The sequence below is a fragment of the Mytilus galloprovincialis genome, chromosome 1 (assembly GCF_965363235.1).
Source record: "Mytilus galloprovincialis chromosome 1, xbMytGall1.hap1.1, whole genome shotgun sequence".
NCBI lineage: Eukaryota > Metazoa > Mollusca > Bivalvia > Mytilida > Mytilidae > Mytilus > Mytilus galloprovincialis.
Window position 1 is genome coordinate 15945637 of NC_134838.1, and position 24758 is coordinate 15970394.

General features: G+C 32.4%; 3 protein-coding genes across 4 annotated transcripts in view; 1 reads left to right on the forward strand and 2 right to left on the reverse strand.

The window, feature by feature from the left end:
• Window positions 1-3438: 3438 nt before the first annotated feature.
• On the reverse strand, window positions 3439-15542 carry LOC143067133 (G-patch domain and KOW motifs-containing protein-like). The gene is made up of 11 exons (XM_076240192.1): window positions 15334-15542; window positions 13805-13917; window positions 12546-12685; window positions 12004-12107; window positions 11344-11533; window positions 9951-10083; window positions 8899-9085; window positions 8371-8506; window positions 5430-5499; window positions 4192-4277; window positions 3439-3638 (listed from the first exon to the last, which is right to left on the reverse strand). The coding sequence occupies exons 1-11, from the start codon at window positions 15474-15476 to the stop codon at window positions 3498-3500; spliced, it is 1443 nt and encodes a 480-aa protein (XP_076096307.1). The 5' UTR covers window positions 15477-15542; the 3' UTR covers window positions 3439-3497.
• Window positions 15543-18917: 3375 nt separating this feature from the next.
• Window positions 18918-19955, reverse strand: LOC143071350 (M-phase inducer phosphatase-like). The gene has a single exon (XM_076245632.1). It carries the CDS (start codon window positions 19891-19893, stop codon window positions 19018-19020), a length of 876 nt encoding a protein of 291 aa, XP_076101747.1. The 5' UTR covers window positions 19894-19955; the 3' UTR covers window positions 18918-19017.
• Window positions 19956-23818: 3863 nt separating this feature from the next.
• The window catches only part of LOC143067147 (uncharacterized), a 37449-nt gene continuing 36509 nt past the window's right edge, over window positions 23819-24758 (forward strand). Inside the window, exon 1 of one of the 2 annotated variants that reach the window (XM_076240209.1) lies at window positions 23819-23976. In XM_076240209.1, the coding sequence (XP_076096324.1) occupies window positions 23896-23976 (81 nt within the window). In that variant the 5' untranslated portion in view covers window positions 23819-23895. The remainder of the gene's footprint in view (window positions 23977-24758) is intronic. The other variant, XM_076240199.1, reaches the window with a different exon arrangement.

The window sequence follows — 24758 nt, forward strand, 5'->3', positions numbered from 1 at the left end:
TTTGTTTCTTTAATTTTCAAAATGGACTGGCTCAGTTTTGTTCATTCCTGCGGAAAACAAATGATGTATAAAATAGTTTTAAAAAAAAGAACTGGAGGAGCCTGAAAAACTCACTTGGTCACATGTTACCATATTGATATTTGTTTCACCTATTTTGCCATATTGGTATTCATTTCACCTATCTTGTTAATTGTTTTACCTCAAAAAAGTTATTTATGTTCAAATACAATATTATACAATTCTTTGAGTGTGCAATGTGAGTTAAGGGGCATTATTTGTTCGAAGCCAGGACATAAAAAAGTAAAAAGGAAAAAATATTAACAAATATAAAATAGAAGATAAGTTTTGATTGCCAATGAGACAACTCTCCACAAGAGACCAAATGACACAAAAATTAACAACTTTAGGTCACTGTACAGCCTTCAACAATGAGCAAAGCACATACCGCATAGTCTGCTATTAAAGGCCAGGAGAAGACAAATGTAAAACATTCAAATGACAACCACTGAATAATAGGCTCCTGACTTGGAACAGGCACATTCATATGGAATGAGGCAGGGTTAAACATGGAAGAGGGATCCCTTCTGTCCCCTAACCTGGGACAGTGGTGTAACAGTACAACATAAGAACGAACTAAAAAAATAAGTTGAAAATGGCTCAACTCAATTGACATATACAAACAGAAATACATCTAACAAAAGCATAGAGTGGACGTGGCAGGGTACTAGTATATCCCAACAACAGAAAGACACTAAGTACTGATCTGAGATTACTCACAGTTACAGACAGCTAGTTCAAAGCCACTAACAACTAATAAAAAAAAATCATGCATCTAAGACTAAAACTAAAGACCATATCTTTATAGCAAATTTTTGGTTTATCAATTTTGCTTTAAATGGTTTCACTCTATTTTTATAGAAACAAAGGGTCAGTGCGAGCTATTGCTATCACTAGACATCTATCATCTGTTAACTTTTTCAAAAATCCTCTTCTAGATGCAATAGAAACCAAATTTAGCCACAATAATCGATTGAATATCTAGTTTAAATTAGTCTTCCCACATCGAATTGTTTGTTTTGTCTACTTTACTTATCATTATTGAACTTACGTTACAAGTCTTGTATATGAAGATTTTAGTATCACATAAACTAAACATATTAAAACATCTTGTAAAGGAGGTCAAGGTCAGATGAACCCTGCCAGACAGATGTGTACACCTTACAATCATACCATACACCAAAATAATCGCTATCCTATTGTGAATAGTATCCAAGAAATAAGACCTAATTAAAAATAGTTGAACATTAACCAATTAACCAGAAAACTGAGGTCAAGGTTAAAAAGGCCCTGTTGGACATGTACACCACGCAAACATTTCATACACCAAATATTGTGGACATATCGGGGCCTTTTATAGCTGACTATTCGGTATGGGCTTTGCTCATTGTTGAAGGCTGTACGGTGACCTATAGTTGTTAATGTCTGTGTCATTTTGGTCTCTTGTTGACAGTTGTCTCATTGGCAATCATACCACATCTTGTACATGGCATCTGATAAATAGACAACTGTTAAAACTTGACAAAGAATAATGAACCATATAAATGAGGTCAAGTTCAGATGACCCTCCCCTGACGTGTACACCTTATAATAATTTCATACACCAACAATCCAAAAATATAGTTGATTTTAATGTATTTGATAAACAGACAAAATATGAAAACTTAACATTGAACCACAGAGTCAAGGTCAGATGGAACCTACCAGTCTGACATGTACACCTTACAGTAATTATATGTACCAATTATAGTTATCCTATAGCTTATAGTAGCTGAAAAACAGACAAAACCATGAAACTGAGTTAAAGGTTATATGAAACCTGCCAGACAAACAATTGCATCTTCAATAATTCCATGCACCATTTATATAGTTGACCAATTGCTTCTAGTATCAAAGAATCAACCAAACTGGAAAAACTTTACATTGTCTATATATATATAGCTATTAAAACATGAAAATGAAAGTCAAGGTCAGATGAGCATGTATGCAAGAAAACTTTTTTGACTCCAGCAGATTTTGTGCCTTTGTGATATTTGTCTTTTTCTCAGAGGAGGATAGTGTTTGTGGTTATTTAGGACTGTTATAATGTCCAATTTTTCCCCTTTTATCGTAATGTATTTGCCAATATATATACGGTTGCCATACAAGATTATTTCCAGCAAGGTTGACTGTTTGTTCACAATTCAGGTAACAGAAAAAAAGAAAGTTTGATTGAAGGTACTGGACCAATTATTTTCAGTGGGAATAATATATGTCAATGCTATTATAGATGCTTACCAATTATCTCGTCTTATCAGTAGTTCCAGAATCTGACAACTGTAAACACCGCAAAATTTCTAAATTCAATTATCCATGATTGAGGGGGCATGAAATATAAACTTAATGGAAATAAAATGAGCTAATGCTGCATACCAAATATAACCATACTTAACTTATCACAAACCTAAATGTGTTAACTTAAACTATACAGATGTCTGCTCTTTGGTCGGGTTGTTGTCGCTTTGACACATTCCCCATTTCCTTTCTGAATTTTAGAAACAGTATCAAAGTCAATAACCATGACTAATAATCAAATATAATTTAGGTCAATGCTAATACAATTGAATACCATATATCATTGACTTAACAAAGTGTTTCATCTTTAACTGACCTAATCACAACCTCTTGCTTTTAAATCAATAAATTGTTTTAAAGTCAATATACCATGTATGGCTGAAGGAGCAGGTCCAAATTATCTTGAGGAAATGATCTGTGTCAAAACTAATACAACTGCATATTAAATATCATTGATTTACTATTAGGGATTGCTGTTAAACTGACCAAATCACAAACTTTAACAAATTGTTAGGAAACAGCACATGTATTGCTTTAAAACTCTGTCAGGGCAAACACAGTTAACCTAATTCTTTACAATAGGACAATGCCAGTAAAAGGTCTCTCTATGCTTGCTGGTGTAGAAAATTTCACTGTCCATTATTTCAAAGGAAAGAGAAATTATATTTACAGTGTTTGTCAGTATGCTTTCCCAAGTTTAAATAAGTCATTGTATAGGTTTCTCTGTGTCAATTCAAACATTCATTTCCTTAATAAATGTTGCTGGAAAAATTGTAAGTTTACTTTAAGGTGTTTTAAGACTATTTAATCATGACCTCAGATATTTTTACAAATATCCATTTAAATAAAGATAAATAAAGAGCTGCTGAACCAACACCTCTTATGTTTTGTGCTGGTAGAGTTCCCTTATATATACATCCATTTAGTAAATAAAACATTTTTGTATGTTATTTTTGCCTGGTGTACTAGTATATTTTCATTCAGTATCTTATACAAAACATGTAATTATATTGTTTCTATTTGACTCAAATTATGAAAAAAAGTATGTTATAAAAATTATTTATTATGTATAACATTAAAAAAATACACCTAAAAATTATAAAATGTTAATAATCATATTCTTCGTCTATATTTCCTGAGTATTCACATATTTTGTCAAAGTCTATATTGATCACTTCATCTCTATCCCTCAATAATTGTAATGTTGCTATATATCTAGACTTGTCTTTCTTCATTATTCTGGCTAACTGTAAAAGAACAATATGAATAAAAGAACAGCGTCCAAATATCCCTCATCAATGCACATATCTGAGCTGTCATGAGGTATTCATTTTTGATTATTTTTTTAAAAAAACTTTTTCATAAATATTCTACAAGAAATAAGTGTCACATCGTACTAGTTATAGACATGCAAACTGTGGGATAGCCAAAGGTTCTAAATGCATAGATCAAATAATATGAATAATTAGCAGAGGACTAAACCTTGTGTGTTGATTTTAATGTTGAATACTTTCACATTTTTTTTTTCTTCTCATGCACATGAATGAACTTTACTCTTTTGTATATTTAAATCACCACTGGTAGGCTTCTGACAGACTGAGTGAGCGTAAAATCATTGTTATGGTTCAAGTTATCAAATTAAAGGTAAAGGATTCAGTATTATTACCAACATGAGTATTGCGGTTGTCCACACTGATACTGGATTACCTCTATTTATGAGGAGGAACAAAGCCTCTCACTCTTAATTTTTCTGCTGTCATTGATGTATACCATATTTGTTCATAATGTAAAGTAAGTTACCTGTCCTTTCTGTTTCCCACTCACAATAAGTACATGGGCATTTTCTTGCTTTGGAATTACTGTTTCCAGTTCAGATTGAGAAATTTCTACAAATAGATACATTGAAATTAAATCTGGTGAAAGCCTTACTTGTGTATCTAATTATTTAAAAAAAAAAAAAATAGTCTGAAAAGTTGTATTTCAAAGAAAAATGCATACTTTTGTGAGAAATTTTATGTGTTTTTATTTTATTTTTGAACATAGATCAGTTTTCTCCAGCTTATTAAGATTCTTTAATTTGCTTTAAGCCAAAATATGCTTTAGTACCATTAAGAACTAACATTCAATCATCTGAGATACATGTAAAGTACAAAATAGTAGTATATGAAGTCAAAAACAACATTTGATTCCATAAATAATATCCATAATACCCAGGGGAGTTACTTCCTATATTTTTAGTGGTACAAGAGTGCTGCAAAACAGGGTCGCCTTTTCATACCTTGCTGAATAGAACAGGGTCCCCTTTTCATGCCCTGCTGGTGAGAACAGGTTGTTTTTAAAAAAAAGTATTTCTAGAACAGGGTTGCTTATTTAACTCTTTGAGATACAGTCTAGAACCCCGGGTCTACATTTATACATTTTCTGAGTATGTCTAGAACAGGGTATGTTTTGCAATATTTCTGTTTAGAACAGGGTATGTTTTTGAATGTTTTCTGGTTAGAACAGGGTATGATTTGGCAAGTGCCATCGGCACAGTTATACCCGAAAGGATAGTCAGCAATCCCTCCTGGCCATTATAGCATGTTGTAATGGCATGTGTGTCTTTTTGTTATTGCCAACATTTATAATAAACAAGAAAGTGTCCCCAGCACAAGGATGCCCCATCCGCACTTTCATTTTCTATGTTCAGTGGACTGTATAAATGGAGTGAAATCTCTTATTTGGCATTAAAATTAGAAAGATCATGGCATAGGGAACATGTGTACTAAGTTTCAAGTTGATTGGACTTCAACTTCATCAAAAACTACCTTGACCAAAAACTTTAACCTGAAGTGGGACAGACGGACGAACGAAAACAAACAAACGAACTGACGAATGAACGGACGGACGAATGGAGGCACAGACCAGAAAATAATAATGCCCATAAATGGGGCATAAAAATACAAAATTACTCGCTATAATATGAAGAACACAATGATACTTTTTTAATCAATAAACTTGTAATTCTTAAATTAATCTAAAGTGCATATCAAACTTACCCTCCAATACTTTACCATCATCAGTCTGACAAACACAGTTATCTAAGGACAACACATCTATTACATTTACCTGCAAATATAAATAATCAATTTATGAGTTATTAAGAGCCAATCTGCCAGAAAACCATGCAAAACCGTCCGAATGCCACTTTTGCTAAATGAGTTTATATTTGGCACATTGGTGCACCTTAGTAATGTAATTAACCACACAAAATTTTTTTTGGAAATTTTGAACCGATCTTGATTTTTTTTGGGCGCCATTTTTTAACAGCTGAAATTGCTCGAAAACAGCAAAAATAAGCCTTTTTTGGCATAATTAGCTGTTTTAAATAAAAAAACATGGCAACATTTATAATTTTTTTATAGTTGTTCCTAGTAATACATCACTTTTTAAATGTAAGAATGTATAGAAATAACAATGCTGTCTATTAAGTGTATGTATAATCTAACTGTTTCAATATCTCTCATTTAGCCTCTCGTCCAAAATGGCTGATTTTGGTCATCTTTCAGAGTCAAAATACTCCAAGACCTGTTTATTTTTGTAAAACAACATATCTACTTGCATAGTATAACTCTATATACCCAATCAAAAAAAATATTAAGCTCGGCAAATAATGTTGGTGTCTAGTATATGCCACAACAAAATGGGGTAGCCTGCATATTCAAATTTTCTCCAGTTTGCCGTCTAATTTTTAACATCTGACATATGATAGGATCTGGACTTTTAGATAGGTATAACAACAAATGGAAAAGAATAAATAATGTTTCATTTAATACATTAAGAAAATAATCATACATAAATACAAATTATTCATTACAAATCTAGAGGCTCCCAGGAGCCGAAATAGCTTGAATTGACAAATTGTGCACCTCAAAACGATAAAAAAACACATATTTCAAAAGCAATAAATTTAAAATAAGACACAAACATGATGGTTATCTCATATATCAAAAATCAGCTCTAAATCTGGAGGCATATAGAAAAATTTGTAAGGGTTCCACGGAACCCAGTGTCTCGCCTACTTTTGCTGTTAATTGCAGACTCAACAAAAATGAGGAAAAACATCAATAAAAATTTCCCTATCGATACTGTCTTTTGATTGAAAGAAGCTTCCAAGTTTGGTAAAAAATCCAGGATAGTTTATGAATCTAATAAATGTTTTATAAACTTTAACTGCAGACTGTATGTAATGTTAACTGGAAGAAAAACTAAGTCCATTTATAAGTATAATACGGAAAAAGTCATTTTTTTTTTTACAAAATTTTCTTCTTGATACTATCTTATGATCATAAACAAGCTTCGGTCCAAGTTTGGTACAAATCAAGGATAGTTTATGAAAGTTATTAAAATTTTCAAAACTTTAACCATAGAGTGAATGTAATGTTTCCTTGCAGAAAAACTAAGTTCATTTATAAGTAAAATAAGAAAAAAATGGAATTTTATTTTTACAAAATTTACTTCTGGATACTTTCTTATGATCATAAACAAGCTTCTGTCCAAGTTTGGTAGAAATTCAGTATAGTTTAAGAAAGTTATTAAAATTTCAAAAACTTTAACCACCGAGTGAATATTTGTGGACGCTGCCGACGACGACGGAATGTAGGATCGCTTAGTCTCGCTTTTTCGACTAAAGTCGAAGGCTCGACAAAAATGTCCATATAACTGTGATTTTCAACAATTTTCAAAGTTGTAAACCCTTAATTCTGGCAAAAATTACACAGCAGAACGAAACTTAAATTTGATCTGTAACTCATCATGGTTAGCTCACATACCAAAAATCAGCCCAATATCTGAAAGCATTTAGAAAAAAGGTCCATATAACTGTGATTTTCAAAAATTTACCAAAGTCCAAAGCCCAAAACTACAGCAAATAATAGCGTAGCAGGACGAAACTTAAACTTGATCTGTAACTCATCATGAGTAACTCACATACTAAAAATCAGCCGAATATCTGAAAGCGTTTAGAAAAAAAGTGTGTATAACTGTGATTTTCAACAATTTATCAAAGTCCATAGCCCGTAATTTCAATAAAAATTAGCGGAGCGGAACAAAACTTAAACTTGATCTGTAACTCATCATGGTCAACTTACATACCAAAAAGCAGGCCAATATCTTAAGGCGTTTAAAATATCATGATAGTCTATGCTATGAAACATTTCCATGGATATGTTAGTTCTTTGAATTTTCTAATTCAACATATATAACAAATGTCTCCATGGAACTAAATTCCCTCATATGGCTAAACTATGCTCAATATTGATATTTACATAAACAAACATGGTTAAAGCTTTCCTCTCCAATTATCAAATGGCAGTCATCAAAATATTTGCAACAAATTTCACCGGTTTTACATAAACTTGAATTTCTGGACATCTTCTACATTCCTTGTGCCAGATTTTCACTTTTTACTATAGTATTGAAGATATTGGACAATTTAAAACAAGAAAGTGTCCATAGTACACGAATGCCCCACTCGCACTATCATTTTCTATGTTCAGTGGACCGTGAAAATTGGGGTCAAAACTTTAATTTGGAATTAAAATTAGAAAAATCATATCATGGGGAACATGTGTACTAAGTTTCAAGTTGATTGGACTTCAACTTCTTCAAAAACTACCTTGACCAAAAACTTTAACCTGAAGCGAACAGACGCACAGACGGACGAACGAACGAACGAACGGAGGCACAGACCAGAAAACATAATGCCCCTCTACTATCGTAGGTGGGGCATAAAAATGAAACTATATTGTATTTCATGCTTGGCCTACCTTTAACATAGGTTTTTCTGTTGCAAATTAATTTTTCATATTAACACTTAGCAGTGCTTGGTTAACATATATTGGTTCCGTAAAATCAAGTTATATGTAGGTAAAGAAACAATACAATACTAAAGCAAGGTTAAGAAATTTCTTTAAGAAATTTCTTAAAGAAAAACACTACCTTTGTATTATAATATCTGCCTTTCTTGTAATCTTTACTTATAATTCTGACTCGAATCTGAGGTTTTATCCAAAGAGGCTCAGATCGGCTGTTACCATTCTGACTGATTTTGGGTTTGTCTGCATAATCATCTAATCTGAAAAAGTAAAATACATACAGTTAGACCTTATTGTTTTCCAAATTCTTTGTTGAAGTATAGGTTTTTTAAACCACAAGAACTTCCATAAGTCATATTCCCATTATCTTTGAAAGATAATTTCAGGATGTTTTTCTGGTTGTCATATTTGTGCACCCACTTTTTTTTTTTAAATAGTATCAATGCAGATTGATTGAAAATAAACAAAATTTAAACTTGATCTGCAACTCATCATGATAAAACTATATGCCAATTTTCAAATCAATATTTCAGGCATGCAGAAAAAAAGTGTGGAAAATTGACTGATGGACAGAAAGACAGACAGACGACAGAGTGCAAACCTAAAGTCCCCTTTGACTTCGTAGGTAGGGGACTAATCAACAAATATATACCTATCATGTTTTCTTTTCCTAGAATCAGAACTGGGTTGTCTATTATCTTCTTCATAATGTTTACTATCATGGTCAGAATCTTCATCTCTATGTTTGTCTCTCTTTGATTTGTGATGTCTTTCTCTTTTTCTATCCTTCTCCTTTTTTCTTTCCTCTTCTTCCTTGTATTTGTCTGCTTTTACTTTGTCTGCAATGTGTTCATTGAGTATATTAAATTACGGATTTTACTTTGTCTTTATACATAAAATAAACTGTATAACAATTGCAAATTATGTAAAGTCCTCTAAACAGAATTTTGTGTCATATAATTACCTGAAATTTAACTACTGTAAATTCAGAAATTAGTTGCGTGCATTTATTATTGTGATTTTGTGATTTTAGACTTTAGATTTTGAGAAAAAATCTGTTTATTCATATAAAATATTTCAAAATGCGACTTTAAATTATTGAGTTTACAACTTTGCTGCATTTTTCGCAATAATGAATACCTCACATTAATTTCTGAATTTACAGTAACTTCATTTCAGTAATTTTAATTGTGTGGTGTTAATCAGAAAAAAAACATGCTTGGAGCAATAACCTTTGCTCATCTTGTTGCAAAAATGCAGAAGAAATTGATTTTGTTGTTTTAGATTGTATCTTCAATTTGGAAGATGATAATTTTATGCAAAATATCCCCAAATCAATAACCGATTTTTACTTCAAAATCTGGTTAAAAAATAAAACTGGACTTAAAATGGTTTTACACTAGTAATTTTGGGACCCTTTATAGCTTTTTGTTTGGTGTGAGCCAGGGCTCCGTGTTGAAGGCCGTACATGACCTATAATGGTTTACTTTTATAAATTGTTATTTGAATGGAGAGTTGTCTCATTGGCACTCACACCACATCTTCCTATATCTATTAAAATAGCTATTCAGTAATTGACTTAAATGTGAATTCATTTTTATTCTCATTTATTCAAATTATGAAAATTGTGTCAAAACCGTGAATTAATGGTAATGTCAATAATAAATTTTATTTGTAACTTTCCATTGTTCTGATGGTACTTACTGAGATATTTAGAGTACTTTTTATAGTCATGGCTATCTACCAGTCTGATTGCGTATTGACTTTGAGTGACCATATTCCCACCCAATGTTAGCTTGACCATCACTCTTGCATTGTCTTCATCTAAACCTTCTATCTGTTGATAAAAAGAGAAATAAATTGTTAATTTAGTTGTATACAACTTATTGTATTTGATCAAATTATATTGTTTATATCAATATCTATACGAAACAGCAAAAATAGTATAAATATTATAGTCATTTTAACTTTTTTTCCTCCAAATATTAGCTATTTATCTATTTCATACCTAATTATCTATCAACTGGAAGTGAACAACTTCAACAAATTGAGACATTTCATAGGAGATATACATAAGAAAAGACATAGAGTCTGTTGCAGACATATTCAAACCTATGATGGAGGTTAGAAAATTAACTCTTGAAAAGAAATTTCCTATCTTTTTCATTACATGGTATTTAAGTTGATTTGATTTTTGGTATTTAACGCTACTTTGAAGCACTGAATTTAGGCTATTTCGTGGCCTTCTGTTTTTATTGGTGGAGGTAGCCGGAGTGCCGGATAAAACCACTGACCTTTGTTAAGAAAACTGACAATCCTAGTCAATTAAGATTGGAGTCATGTGCACCCGCACGAGCGATATTCCAGCTCACAACCTCAGTGTTGACTTGCTAGTGATAACAGTAGTAACTACTTTACATTCAGCCCCAAGGCCCCTACATGGTATTTAACAAAGTGAAAGTTATTCAATTAAAATCTGAAAACATGCCACATTGTTATCTGTTGATTCTTTTATTTCCTTATACTATACAATTACTGTCTTTTGATGAGGTAAATATGCAGTTTTATTGACTTTTAAAAAAACTGATATTCACTGAAGCCGAAGGCCAAAGTGAATATCAGTTTTTCAAAAGTCAATTAAACCACATATTTACCGAAACAAAAGACAGTAATTGTTTTATTCCATATTCCGAGAGAAATGTATGTAATGGCAATTATTAACCAAAACCAATTGTACATCAATCGTTTTTTTACCAAAATAGTGCAGGTAAAAGCATGCGACGTTATGCGCGGTGAATATCCTTTTTCCGCAGGTGAATATGCTTATTTATTCAAAATCGCATTCATATAGAAAAACCTACTATAGTTATCAATTTTCATGGATTGAGGAAAACTTATATTTTTTCTGGTTTTAACAATATCTTCATACATTCCTATATAGAAAATAAGTAGTTTGCTGAACATATAAATCCCACAAAATCAACGTAAATTGATATTTTAATCTAAGGAATAATAATAAATCCTCGGCTTACAGATTTGAAGCCTGGTCTATGAAGTCTAAAAGTGTTGTCCTTTATACTGCTTTCACACAACTTACAATTCCATACATATCTTTATTTGCTCCCTTTAGAAGAACACAGTAAGCTCCCTTCTTCAAAACTAGTGCTTCCTCATTGTCATTTTTTCCTGATCCTTTCTTTGAATCATTCAACTGGGCTGCTTGTGACCTATCAGCTCCTAAGCCAAGGCCCTTTGGTCTCAATACAGCATTCACAGGAGCTACAGCTCTATGTAAATAAATTGAAATAACAGAAATTGTTTAAATATGCATATTAAAATGTGTAAATATCTGATTTTTACTTATAAAATTGTCTTTTACAATTTTTAAATCAAGATCGTATGAGTCAAGCAATTTGCTTCTAGTTTGTTACATGTATTTAATCTGATGAAATTCTAAAAATAAAATTATTAAATATTTATAGATAATCGTTTATCATCTGAACGAGATTGATTTACTCACTTGAGCCGGTTTGTTTCGAGATTACCAATGATAATCTGTTTATTGCTATATAACCTATGACCTATTAATTTCATTGACACTGGCAAGTTCAACCTTAATTTCTAGTGATAATTTTTCAGACCACTCTACTGTGCTGAGAAAGGAAATTATCAGTAACTAAGATTAAAGGAAATTTTGTAAAATAGGGATAATTTGCATTATCAACAGATTCAGCAAGTATTCTACTGTTTCTCATACTTATTATTTTTTCCTATACCCTGTCCTTCTTGCCATCCCATTCCTCTTAACATGGCTAACCCAAACTGGTCTATAGGTATTTCTTCATAGTCATTTTCTTCAGGCTATAAATATACCAATGAAAAATTAAATACTATTGTGACTGGCAACACTTTTATGCTTACACATGTTTCTTTATAAAGTAAGTCCACTAAACATGTATGCAGTGCACATACAATTCCAAAATATATTAAAATATATACATGAGCTATATAATTGATAAATATCTAATTGACATCACTTAAATGTTTTTGACTAAACATGCTAAAAGTATAACAATACAGCAAAATGGTAATTTAGTTCAAAAGTGTAAGGAATTTGAATAATTTGTTCATTAAAATATCATTTGCATTAATTTCATATAAATATATGCAATCTAAAATTATCTTGTAGAAAAAACAATCCTGAAATTATTTCTATTAGATACAAAAAAGCAAAAATATGAAAGTATAATGTACATGACTATAAAATATTCCTAATTTCATTTTTTTTTTATATAGTACCTCATCAGGTCTTAAGCCTACATCTAACTTATCATCTGTTTCAAAACCTTCAGGAATTTTGTTTTGCATCAAAAGAGGAATATTTAATCCCATATCAGTCTGCCCCTTTCCTTGTTCAGCTTCCTGGAACTTTCTTGCATCTGAAAAATGTCAATTAAGTATACATATACACTTTAATTTACATGCTTCGATTCATTTTGCGTAAATGAATTTATACATCTCATTAACTAACAAATCACCTTACAAAAATGTCCTATTTGTTTATGTAAGTAAGTAAGTAAATTGTTTATTATAGTGACATGTGTAAATCAGCATAAATATATAAATTTGTACGAAATATAATTATATATATAATACACCCGGTCCAATGGACCAATAAGTCACCTTTTACTTTTAGTTCAATATAAATGTCCTATTTGTTTATGTTTAATTAATACCAACAATCCATCAATTTCTATTGTCTTTTTTGTGAACGTTTATTGGTGCAGAACTCTGAGTTGTCCATGTATGTAGACTATTGCAGTTTTCTGAGTTGTTCTTTATCTGGTCAATTTTTTATTGGTGTTGATTGCTGAGGACAGTTAATTGTTGGTGTACTATTTTTTGGTTTGATTGATGTTGATTTACTTGTTGTCAGTTTTGCTCTGTTGTCTGAGAATATTTGGTTAGTTGTGCAGGTACACAAGTTGTGTTTGCTGTTTTCATTTTAACACTTTTGCTGTTGTTGAATTTTTTATGTAATATGGACACTTGTTCATGTGTGAATCCCAAATCAGGTGCTTTGCACTAATGTCAGGTCTTTTAGCAGTATAGTATCCTTATTCCCATCATTTCTATAAACAGGAGGTGATTAAGAGCTTGACAGTCCATATAGGCATATACCAACTGTTGAAGGCTCTATTACCTTCTCTCTCATGTTTAACACCAACACTTTCTTCGTGTGCCTGCAGCAATTCAGGAGACAGCTAAAATTTGGTGGATGTAGTTGGTTTCTGTCTGTAGTCTTGTTTTCTTGTAAAAATTTCTTGTAATAAATCTGTTCATTTGGTTTTTTTTCATTTGATTTCTTTCATGTTTTGGCATATCAATCAAGGGCATTTTATTGTTTATAGCTAACCAAACGGTATAAGTTTTTCTCCTTATTGAGGAATGTATAGTACAGTTGTCCTGTTGAGCAATCATGCCAAATCTATAGATTTTTTTTATAGTTGTAAATTTAGAAATGTTTGCAAACCACATTCTACAAAATTTAGTTTTACCTTCTACCAGTTCCTGAACAGCACTGTCTTCAATTTGATTTCCAGATGCATTTACCCTCCACTTGTTTTCTTTGATTAAGGGTATAACAAACTCTTTGGCTTTGGGTTTTGTGCTGCAAAAAATAAACCATAAATTAATATGGAAATGGAGAATATTTTATCACTCCACTTTCATTTGGCTTTACAAATAACAAGTGTACTGTGTTGTGATGTATGACTTTAAGACAAAATACATGAAATAGAAAAACATATTTAACAGTTTTTACTTAATATTAATCTGCCAAAAAATATCCTTTCTGTAACCAGACAAGACTGTTTAAACATATTGATAATAAAATAATAATCAACTGGTTAATGAACATTAAGTTTTCAGCAAATAAAAGAATATCAATTTTATTTTTTAATTTAATTTCACCATCCAGAAAAGAAATTGATGTCATAAAAACATGATAAATGTTGACAAAAATTCTTCAATTAGTTTATTTTTAAAAGATGATAGCCTAACTTGAGTATGGAGCAATAAAATATGACACCTACACATCTACTATCATCATAAAGCTTTAAAGAATCATCGACAAGCTGCAAGAGACTACAAATCCAGAGATGATGGTTGCATCTCAAACATCCTTACTAAACTGGATTTACAGGTCATAAAGACAAACACACAAGCCAGAAGTGAATATTTCTGTACAGGCTAGTACAGTGGCTAGTTCCTGTTATAGAACCAGATGCATATTTAAAAAGGCACATCCAATAACACCAATTACTTAATACTGCCAATAAATTTGGCAATTGTTAGACAATTGTTGAAAATCAAGTCAGGAACAACACAACATGCACAAAGTGTTTTGAAATTGAACTAACTTTACCCTAATTCATTGTTTTCTTAAAACAGTGAACAAGTCAGTGGAACCAACTTGAAGACACATTAGACTAGAGTGTAGGGAGTCTCATTCAGGGGTTCTGATCCCGGATCCCGCTTACTATTTTGTTTGATTTCCGTATCCTGCTTACACTATGTACGTAAGCAATTCTCAATTTTTTGTTATTTCCAGTACCCAGCTAGACATTAAGACTTCATTTCCCGTTTTCACAGCACAAGAATTTGACATTCACATGTCACGCTTACAAAAAATCAGCAATCCTGTGTCGCGCTTAGACCCCAATGAGACCCACAGTGTACATGTATTATGTATAGCACACATCATCATTGAGAACTTCCAAAATTGCTTTCACACCATTAACAAATTGACAGTGCTGCCACTACCATAGTTTTAAAGACAGTATTGATATTCACAACATGTTCATACATATACAGATCCACTTCAAACAACACCTTTCCAAAGGAGGGGAGAAAGAAACATAAGGAACATTCAAACTCACAGATCAAAAATAAACTGACAACGCCATGGCTACAAAAGAAAAAGACAAACAATAGTTCACAACACAAAACATAGAAAAATAAAGACTAAGCCGACAAGCAACACGAACCCCAACACAACTTCAAGGCTTTTCAAGCCTTTTGTTACCTTTTAGCAAAGTTCTCGTCAACCTCGGTTACAAATTCTGCCTCTTCATTCTTTTCGACTTCTCCTTCGCTTATTTTGGATATTCCCAAAGATTTGTTCTTTTTTATTTTTGAAAATCCAAAAGACACTGTTTTCTGTTCCATTTTTTATGATTTTGTGAACTTGCGACGATTTCTTTTCAATATTTTATAAACAGGAAGTATACGTTTTACGTACGTTCAATATAGGAGAGTCACAGTAGATTGCAATTCAGTCATTCAAAACAATACGTCTGCTGGTTGTATTTTTGCAATAAAGATTATTACTGCATAGGGAAGATTTCTGATACTCGAGCTATCCAATCAATATCTGATTTATGTATTGCATATGTCATTAGTTAGGATTATGTACCCATGTGTTCGATGATTCTATGCTAAACATATGGAAATTTTGTACTGAGAAAATCCACAGCCTTCCCCCTTGTTCTCTAACATTTGGCAATTCGGTGCTTGATAGATAGAGGATTATTGCATGCAGTGCTAGCAATGATTTCCTTATATTAACAAGTTTGTAAATTTAGATATTGATTAAACAAATATAAGTATAGACCAATTCAAGTACACCTTCTAGGGTGCGCTCGACTTTAGTGACCCAGCACGATTTTTTTTTTTGAATTAAGTAGTTGTTCAGGACTTTTTGTAAAAAAAAAATGCTAGCATATCATAGAAAAACAAGTGAGTATAAAATCTATTTTGAAAATTTTATTACAAAAATCTCTTTTATAAAGTTTGAGGATTTTCTACAAAAATCCATTTTTTCTATTAAATGCAACGAAACAATAAATAATATTGCTTTGCACGAAGTTTCCCCTTGGTATATGTACAAAATGATCCATCTCTATCATTCAATATTTTGACTGTTTCGATACTACTGCAATTTGAAAAATTCATAATTCACATGGCTACAGAACAGCAGAAGGAGTTCCAACCGGATTTATAAATACTTGGCGGTCACTGAGTTGACTCCAAAACGAAATTAAGACAATAAAGATGGTCTTGTATTATTTTTAATTCTAGTTCATTTATATGCAAAGTCACCTTGGGCTAACTTAGGAGGAACTTGTGAATAGTTGTCTCATTGGCAATCATACCACATCTTCTTTTTATATTGAGAAAGATACTAGAAGCATGTAGAAAAGCAGCCTAGCCTGGAACCCATACATGAAAGCGGATATACAAGTAAACAAATTGGAATGTATAAAAAACAGAGGCATACGATTCATTAAGAAAAACTACAGGAGTCGAGAACAGGTTCCATCTCCTACATGAGACGCCAGTTTGAAATTGAGACACTAGAGGAACGAAGACACAGTCTCCGTCTGATCCTGATATTCAAGATGGTTGAGAATCTGGTGTCGGAACTGCCAGCCGACAATTTTGTCACACCAGCAAAATCGAAAAGAATAATAAAAACCAAAATATAATAAAATTGTGAAACAGACAATATGATTGACTGTGACGGCACATAATAAAAAACACAAACTAGAGGGCTCAGAGGCGGATTTAGGGGGCCCAGGGGGCCCTGCTCCCCCCCCCCCTTTTTGAGAAGAAAATTTGGTTGCTTATATAGAGAATCACTGAGGCGTGACGAAATCGGGCCCCCTCTTAGGCAGCCAGTGGGCCCCCACTTATGAAAATTTCTGGATCCACCACTGGGGCTTAAAGTGCCAGACAACAATATGCCACAATAGTCAATAAAAACATTCTTATTTTTAGTGAAACAACCATATACTAGAACCAACTGCCAGATAAAGTTGCGCATACAGATTCTGTAGAGGCATCAGTTGAAATCGCTCACCAGGAACATCTACAATAACAACAGCGCTCTTCTCCACCGTGTATACAAGCCGAAATAAAATTCTACATGTACCAATACAGATACAGTGTATGAAAAAGTAAAAAATATCTCTTTTTGTAGTTGTTATGTTTAACGAATTTTGTATAACTTTTTTATGTTTCAATTTATGTTCCCTTACTTTAGAATGGGGTCTTGCATATATATAATCCACAAATCTTATAATAATTTAACCCATTCCCACCGCGAAAAAAAACCTCGACAATTAGATCTTTTTCTGTAAGATTAGTTTTTATATTTCAATGCTCATCTATTTATTCACCTATTGTCATCGATTGTCAAATAACAATGTTGGGAATAATTCTGCACTGAATAGGGGCACCAACATTGCTTGTCATCGGATTGCCAAATTCTTGGTGATACTACACCCTCAGTTAACTACTTATGTGTCACTCTCTAAAACTAACTTAATCTCGTAATATTGAAATTATCTTCTCTTGTAAAATGATCATCACAAAATGTAGTTTCTCCTTTGTGTTTTTATTTTTATTTGTAAAATTAATTTCCGAAAAGGATACTTTTTTTGTTATTGATTATAATAAAATTGAGAATGGAAATGGGGAATGTGTCAAAGAGACAACAACCCGACCAAATAAAAAACAAAAGCAGAGGGTCACCAACAGGTCTTCAATGAAGCGAGAAATTCCCGCACCCGGAGGCGTCCTTCAGCTGGCCCCTAAACAAATATATACTAGTTCAGAGATAATGAACGCCATACTAATTTCCGAATTGTACACAAGAAACTAAAATTAAAAAAATACAAGACTAACAAAGGCCAGAGGCTCCTGACTTGGGACAGGCGCAAAAATGCGGCGGGGTTAAACATGTTTATGAGATCTCAATCCTCCCTCTATACCTCTAGCCAATGTAGAAAAGTAAATGCATAACAATACGCACATTTAAAATTCAATTCAAGAGAAGTCCGAGTCTGATGTCAGAAGATGTAACCAAAGAAAATAAACAAAATGACAATAATACATTAATAACAACAGACTACTAGCAGTTAACTGACATGCCAGCTCCAGACTTCAATTAAACTGATTGAAAGATTATGATTTCATCATATGAATATCAGGCACAATCCTTCTCGTCAGGGGTTTATTATCATACCATCATAACATATATGAGAAGAACACAACCCGTGTCATGCCAACAACTGTTTTTTTAATAAATGTGTTTAGTTCCGATGCAAAGACCCTATAAGTGAATCAATATTAACGCCAAAATAAGCAATCATTAGTGACCTGACAACAGTATCGTAACTATATAAAGTCTATTTAAAGGTTTTGTTAGTTTCTGAGGTGAATACTGACATTTTTGTGCTTTATAAAGAATATTTCCATAAAAAATTGGATGTGAAACACCTGACATATAAGAAGTCTGCATGTTGAGCTATATTTACGAATGATGTCCTTATACCGATGAAAAAATTTAGTTAATGTTTTGACTAGTTTGTCGGAGATTATATACATAGTATATTCATTTTGTCGTATGTCAATCTCCTTCAGGAGGAAATAAAGTTATATATGACTATATATGTTTCTGGTTTCATGGTACCAACAAAATCATATTTCACATGGTGGCACTATATACCTATTGTGGTATTCTTAAGGATAAAAGATAAAATACAACATTATTATTTGTAACCTTTAATAAAATTAAAATCAATAATAAATGTATATAATATAGCTAACAAGTACAATAAAAAGATTATTTAAATCAAAGCACTGAAAGTTTTTATATCACAGATTAATCAAAGCACTATTTGTTATAAGCAGCTGCCTTACAGTCCTAAAATTTCATCACTTTTCTGGCAAATCTTCGTTTTTCTCCAAAAGTCCATGACTTTGACTTGACTCTAAAATGTCGCAAATCTTCTGAGTGGTCAGAGTGAAGCATTGGTCGATAGCTCACTGGGTCACAACGGTGAGGCTGTTCATTAAAGAATGACTTATAACCACCGTCAAGTAAATATATTTCAGGAAAGTTCAGTGATGGATAGTTTTCTTTATTGAGATCTCTATCTTTGCTTCTTAGGAATCTCAGCATTTTCGGACCTCTCTCAGAAGAAAACTCACAGTGAAAGATGATAATCTGTTTATCTTGAGTGGGTTGTCGAAGTAAAGTTAAAATGGTCTCGTGCAAATACATATTTTCTGCTCCTCTGATATGCCCGCCTTCAAATTCATACGGGTATCGACAGTCGATGATCTTGTAGTCACTGATTACGTCATCATAGTCTCCGTTTAAAACATCAGTAAGTGTCTGTGAAGTGATGATTTTCAAATCAGCATGTTTTCCAGTGACAGTTGGTAAAGTATGTAATCTACTACCATCGGCAATGAAGTCGTCGTTCTCTTCAAGTTTGGTTACCACAGCCTTTATATCTGAACAAACTTTTGGACGTTTTGAACATCTTGAGTTATCGTCGTCTACACGCTGTCTCTTGCTAAATTTCGGCAAACTCGATGTAAAATGGTCTTCCATACCGAGGCCAGAATCATCGTCATCATCAAGAAAAAGATTTCGTTTGCTGTTTGGAGTCATCACAGACAAAATGGCATTATCCTTTACTGGAGGAGAATCAAAACTAAGAGAAGATACAGATGCTGGAATTGTATAAAATTCATCATCTACTTCTATGTCGAATAATCTTCTTGAAAGCATATTTATAGTTGCTGATTTCTGACTGCTTAGTATAACGATTTGAAAGTTTAATACTGAAATTTGAAGTATTATGACTTTTTATAGTAGATATTTTGAATTGGCAATAAGTAATACCGGTCTATAATTGTAAAATCATGCTCATCTCGTTACTCAACCAATTTAAGCAGTGTTCAACTCGTGGTCAAAGTTTCAAAGATTTTGTTAATTATTGACTTGATTGCCAATCATAGGATTTGTCAACTCTAAAATATTTCTCGTTGATTAAAGGATACGCCGTTGATTGGCGTAACGACACATAGTAATTAATGTACAGTAATTTGAAAAGTATTCACCTGATGTTTAACAAGCAATATAAATTAATAGATTTTTTTTTTACATGAAATAAAAGAGAAACGTATAATTTTTTTTAAAATGAAACAGAAATAACACGAATAATAAAAAATAGAAACATTCTTAATTTTTTAATTATTATTATACAGAAACAAATTAAATTTAAAAATAAAATAAAACAGAAACAAATCATAAAAAAAACTAACTTAAATAAAATACCAGATGTTTCGATTCAAACGAAATTTAAGGACATAAATGTATTAAGAGCAAAATAACCAATTTACAGTATATTATATTTAATAGATTTATATTTTTTAAGTGTTTTTAATGAGTGTGTTTAAATAATAAACTAATTATGGGGATATAATTTATATATATGTTCAAAAAAGCAAAGTGGAATGTAATTCAAAATTAACTTAGTTTGGTTCAATGAAGAACCTTTGTGGAATATAAAAGGATGCAATATGAAAATTAGACAAGCCATTAAACATCATTGAAATCTTCTTGTGTTTTCAATGTATAGCTATACAGTTAGCCAACGTAGAATAAAGAAACACTTTGTAATACGCACGGTAAAACTCAGTTTAAAGGGAGTCTTGAGTTCGATGTCAGAATAGGTTACAAAAGAAACTAAGCAGAATGACAATAATACATAAATTAACAAAGGACTAATAAAAGAGTATGTCTTCGTCATATTTTTGCAACATCAGTGACCCGTCTTATCAGTCGTGTTAAGATTCAATGGCAAGTTCAACACTTTTTCAGAGATTTTTCATTCGATATCGGTTTGGTAAAATATTTTTCTTGCTGCACCTGAAAACAATATGAAAGGAGTAGTCCAGTAAGACCCATTTTTGGCCCCAAAATATAGCAGTTTTACTTAGTTTTTAAATGTAATCATTAATTAAGTTATTTATTTGAAAATAAAATGCTTCCGCTACATAAATATGGGCTGTTTCTTGACAATACAATGCACATATATCGGGTACTAGCATCATTAAGTCCTGCTAAATTACAGAATTCTTCACAATTTTAGCATTTTAGTTTAAATTTAAACGGTTTCCGTCTCAAATGGAGTGGCCGCATTTGTGTTCATTCTTATTATTGAAATGTAAGTTGTATTTGATGATAATACATAACATATATAAAGGTTGAGGATGAACACGGATGCGGCCACTTTCATTTTTGACAAAAGCAATCTAAAAAGTGACATTTTTTGGCATATTTGATGTAGATTTTTCATATTTAAGCTTGAATCGGAGCGTTTTTAATGAGTAAATCAGTTAAAATCTTTCACATAAACCAATTGAATCAACTGAAATATAGACACTGAAGTGTTTAAAAAGTGTCCCAAATCTTTTGTCAGATGAACCTGAATTTTGAGGCCAAAATCGGCCCTTACCGGACCTACTCCTTTACTGAAAGCATATGTACACACAGTACACCTGTTGTTCTATTTTTTCTTTAAGACGACTGAATGTTAAAGATTCGGATAGAAGCCAGTCACATATTTTACCAGAGACCTATACATATATATATATTGTATTATCTGTCTTTGTTTTCACAATGACGAAGAATACTGAGACAAGATCATGGAATCAACATCCATGGAAATAGACGAAACGCGCGTCTGGCGTATAAACAAAATTTAGTCCTGGTATCTATGATGAGTGTATTCACAACCACTGGTTCGATGCCACTGCTGGTGGAGATTTATTTCCCCGAGGGTATCACAAGCCCAGTAGTCAGCACTTTTTGTGCTGACATGAATTATCATTGATATGGTTATATTTATAAATTAACGGTTTACAAAACTTTTGAATTTTTTGAAATACTAAGGCTTTTCTACCTCAGGCATAGATTACCATAGCTGTATTTGGCAAAACTTTTAGGAATTTTTGTCCTCAATGCTCTTCAACTTCGTACTTTATTTGGCCTTTTTAACTTTTTTGGATTCGAGCGTCACTGATGAGTCTTTTGTAGACGAAACGCGCGTCTGGCGTATAAACAAAATTTAGTCCTGGTATCTATGATGAAACAATGAAGCAAAGGAAACACGATTCGAACACAACGAAGATATGAATTCGAGACACTCCGGAAGGTTGGTAGTTACCCACTTGTATTTCAACCGGTATCTAATGACGTAGACAAGCCGCATTCGGAAAAGTTAAGGAGGACAGGATAAGTAAAAAATATAAGGAAAGCAACAGAACCGTGCTCATCTCTGTCAGACTTCCTATAACGGTCACTAATTAAGTCATGAGACTTTAGATAAAAGAGAACCAACTTCACCGTAAATTATGATCGTTGTAGGTTACTCTAAGCGAATTCATTACTAAGTTAACAGCAACCCTTCTTGTATTCTGGAAATTCAAAAAGAAAACACACTGAGCTCTTGAATGTCAAGAAGTGCAAAGTGAAAGACATTATATACATATACTCAATATGCAGACGCTTCTTGAAATTTAACAATGCAAGGGGACGAGTATTTCTAAAAAGTAGTCTAGATGGTATGGATGAGGTCTTGATTTTTGTATTCTTTAATAGACATTTCTTTAGATATTTAAATGATATTTCTCTAAAAAATTTTGTTTTGTTCTTTCACGTCTATTCTTTATATTCAACCACTCATTTCCTCTATTCTTTAATTTTTGACAAATATGTTCTCTATTTTTAGGGGTTCTTTACTCTCTATTATACACATCACCAAGACCATCAATACAAAAATAAGATGATGTATAATTTGCCAATGAGACAATTGTCGACCAGAAAACCTTGAACGAACGTAGATGTTAGAAACTATAACAACAGGTTCCCGTACGGAACCGTTTTTAAAATCGGTGGAAAAAGGGATTTAGTTGTCAGATCGAAGAAACGCATTCACCTGAATTTATAACACAAAGACTTAGATACACAAAATACCCGGCGATCGTCAGAGAGTACAAAGGCAATGTACCGCATCGAATTCTATAGTAGCTGCAATTGAAACACTTTTTAACATACGATTCAGAATAAAATTCGGTCCGAAGTTTATGTAACTTATATAAGAGACCAGCAGTGGCGGATCCAGAAATTTTCATAAGTGGGGGCCCACTAACTGACCTAAGAGGGTGCCCGCTTCAGTCACGCTTCAGTGATTCCCTATAAGAGGGTGCCCGCTTCAGTCACGCTTCAGTGATTCCCTATATAAGCAACCAAATTTTTTCCCAAAAAGGGGGGGGCCCGGGCCCCCTGGGCCCCCCCTCTAAATCCGCCTCTGACCAGAGACACACATGTAACGTTATATATGCCCCCACCCCCTTTTCATGTCTTAATCTGGTTCTCGGCTTTGTTTGAGTGTAGCGTAATACGAGCGTAATAAAAGCGGATTCCAGTCTACTCATGTCTCTAGTTGCTTATATGCTCTTAGTTTTGTCATATTCTGAACACTGAAAATCCATTCAAGATATCTACAAGATAAGTAATAACGGAGTCAAGTGCATATTTTGATATTTTGTTATAACGATTGCCGCATGGATAAGCGTTTAATTATTCCCGCCATATGTCACTATTTGTTTTCCGAAAGTGCTGGGCCATCCGGAACGTAACAAATGTAAACATTAGCAGGAGTAACAACGTGTGAAGTCACCGAGCGGACAATCAACGTAATATGTCACACTTTACAAACATAAGATGTCACTTTATATCTACTATCTTATTGTTATCTGGATAACATGTGAAGCTGAGTTTAAGAATAAACCTTGTTATTCCGAGGTAAGTTGTTAGTAAATGTAAACATGCAATGGGAAAAGGGAAGGTCACGATCAACTGATCGATAACGAAAACTTTATAAACTTTTTTGCACACAAGCTCTTAAAAATCCTTTATATCAGTCCAAATGTTTAAATTATTATTTTTTAAAAGCAGTTCAATTTTAAGTATTAATCTTATCATTAAAAACGATCCATGTTTTATTGTACATGTACATGGAATTTCGTGGAAAAACCAAAATCGTAAAGTTTTCAAATAGATTAACCACTATAATCATAATCTATAAATAGGAAAAGCTTTATCTAACGTTTTATATTTGACTATAATACTGACACAACTAATGACCTGAAACAAAAAACATTACAAACACAATTTAACTCCCCCCCCCCCAACCCCAACCCCAAAAACATTACACCCCCCCCCAAAAAAAAAACAAAAAAAAACCAAACAAACAACAAACAAACAAACAAAAAAAAAACAAAAAAAATGTATATAAAAAAACAAAATCAAAGATGTTAATGTATTCATATTTTTTTATTATAAGTTTGGATTTTTATCCAGCAGTTTTCTAATTGTGGCTGCCAGATAAGAAAGAAAAGAGATAAACTGGCCAGTGTATCTATTCAAAGAATATTTGGATTGACTCATTCTCAGTGATGTGTTCTCTTGATTTCTTATGACATATACATGTCTTAGTTTGTGAATCCATTTTTTTTATTTATTGAAGAATTATGCAATACTTTACAAATATAATAATGTTTGCATTATATTGATCTTCAATGAAG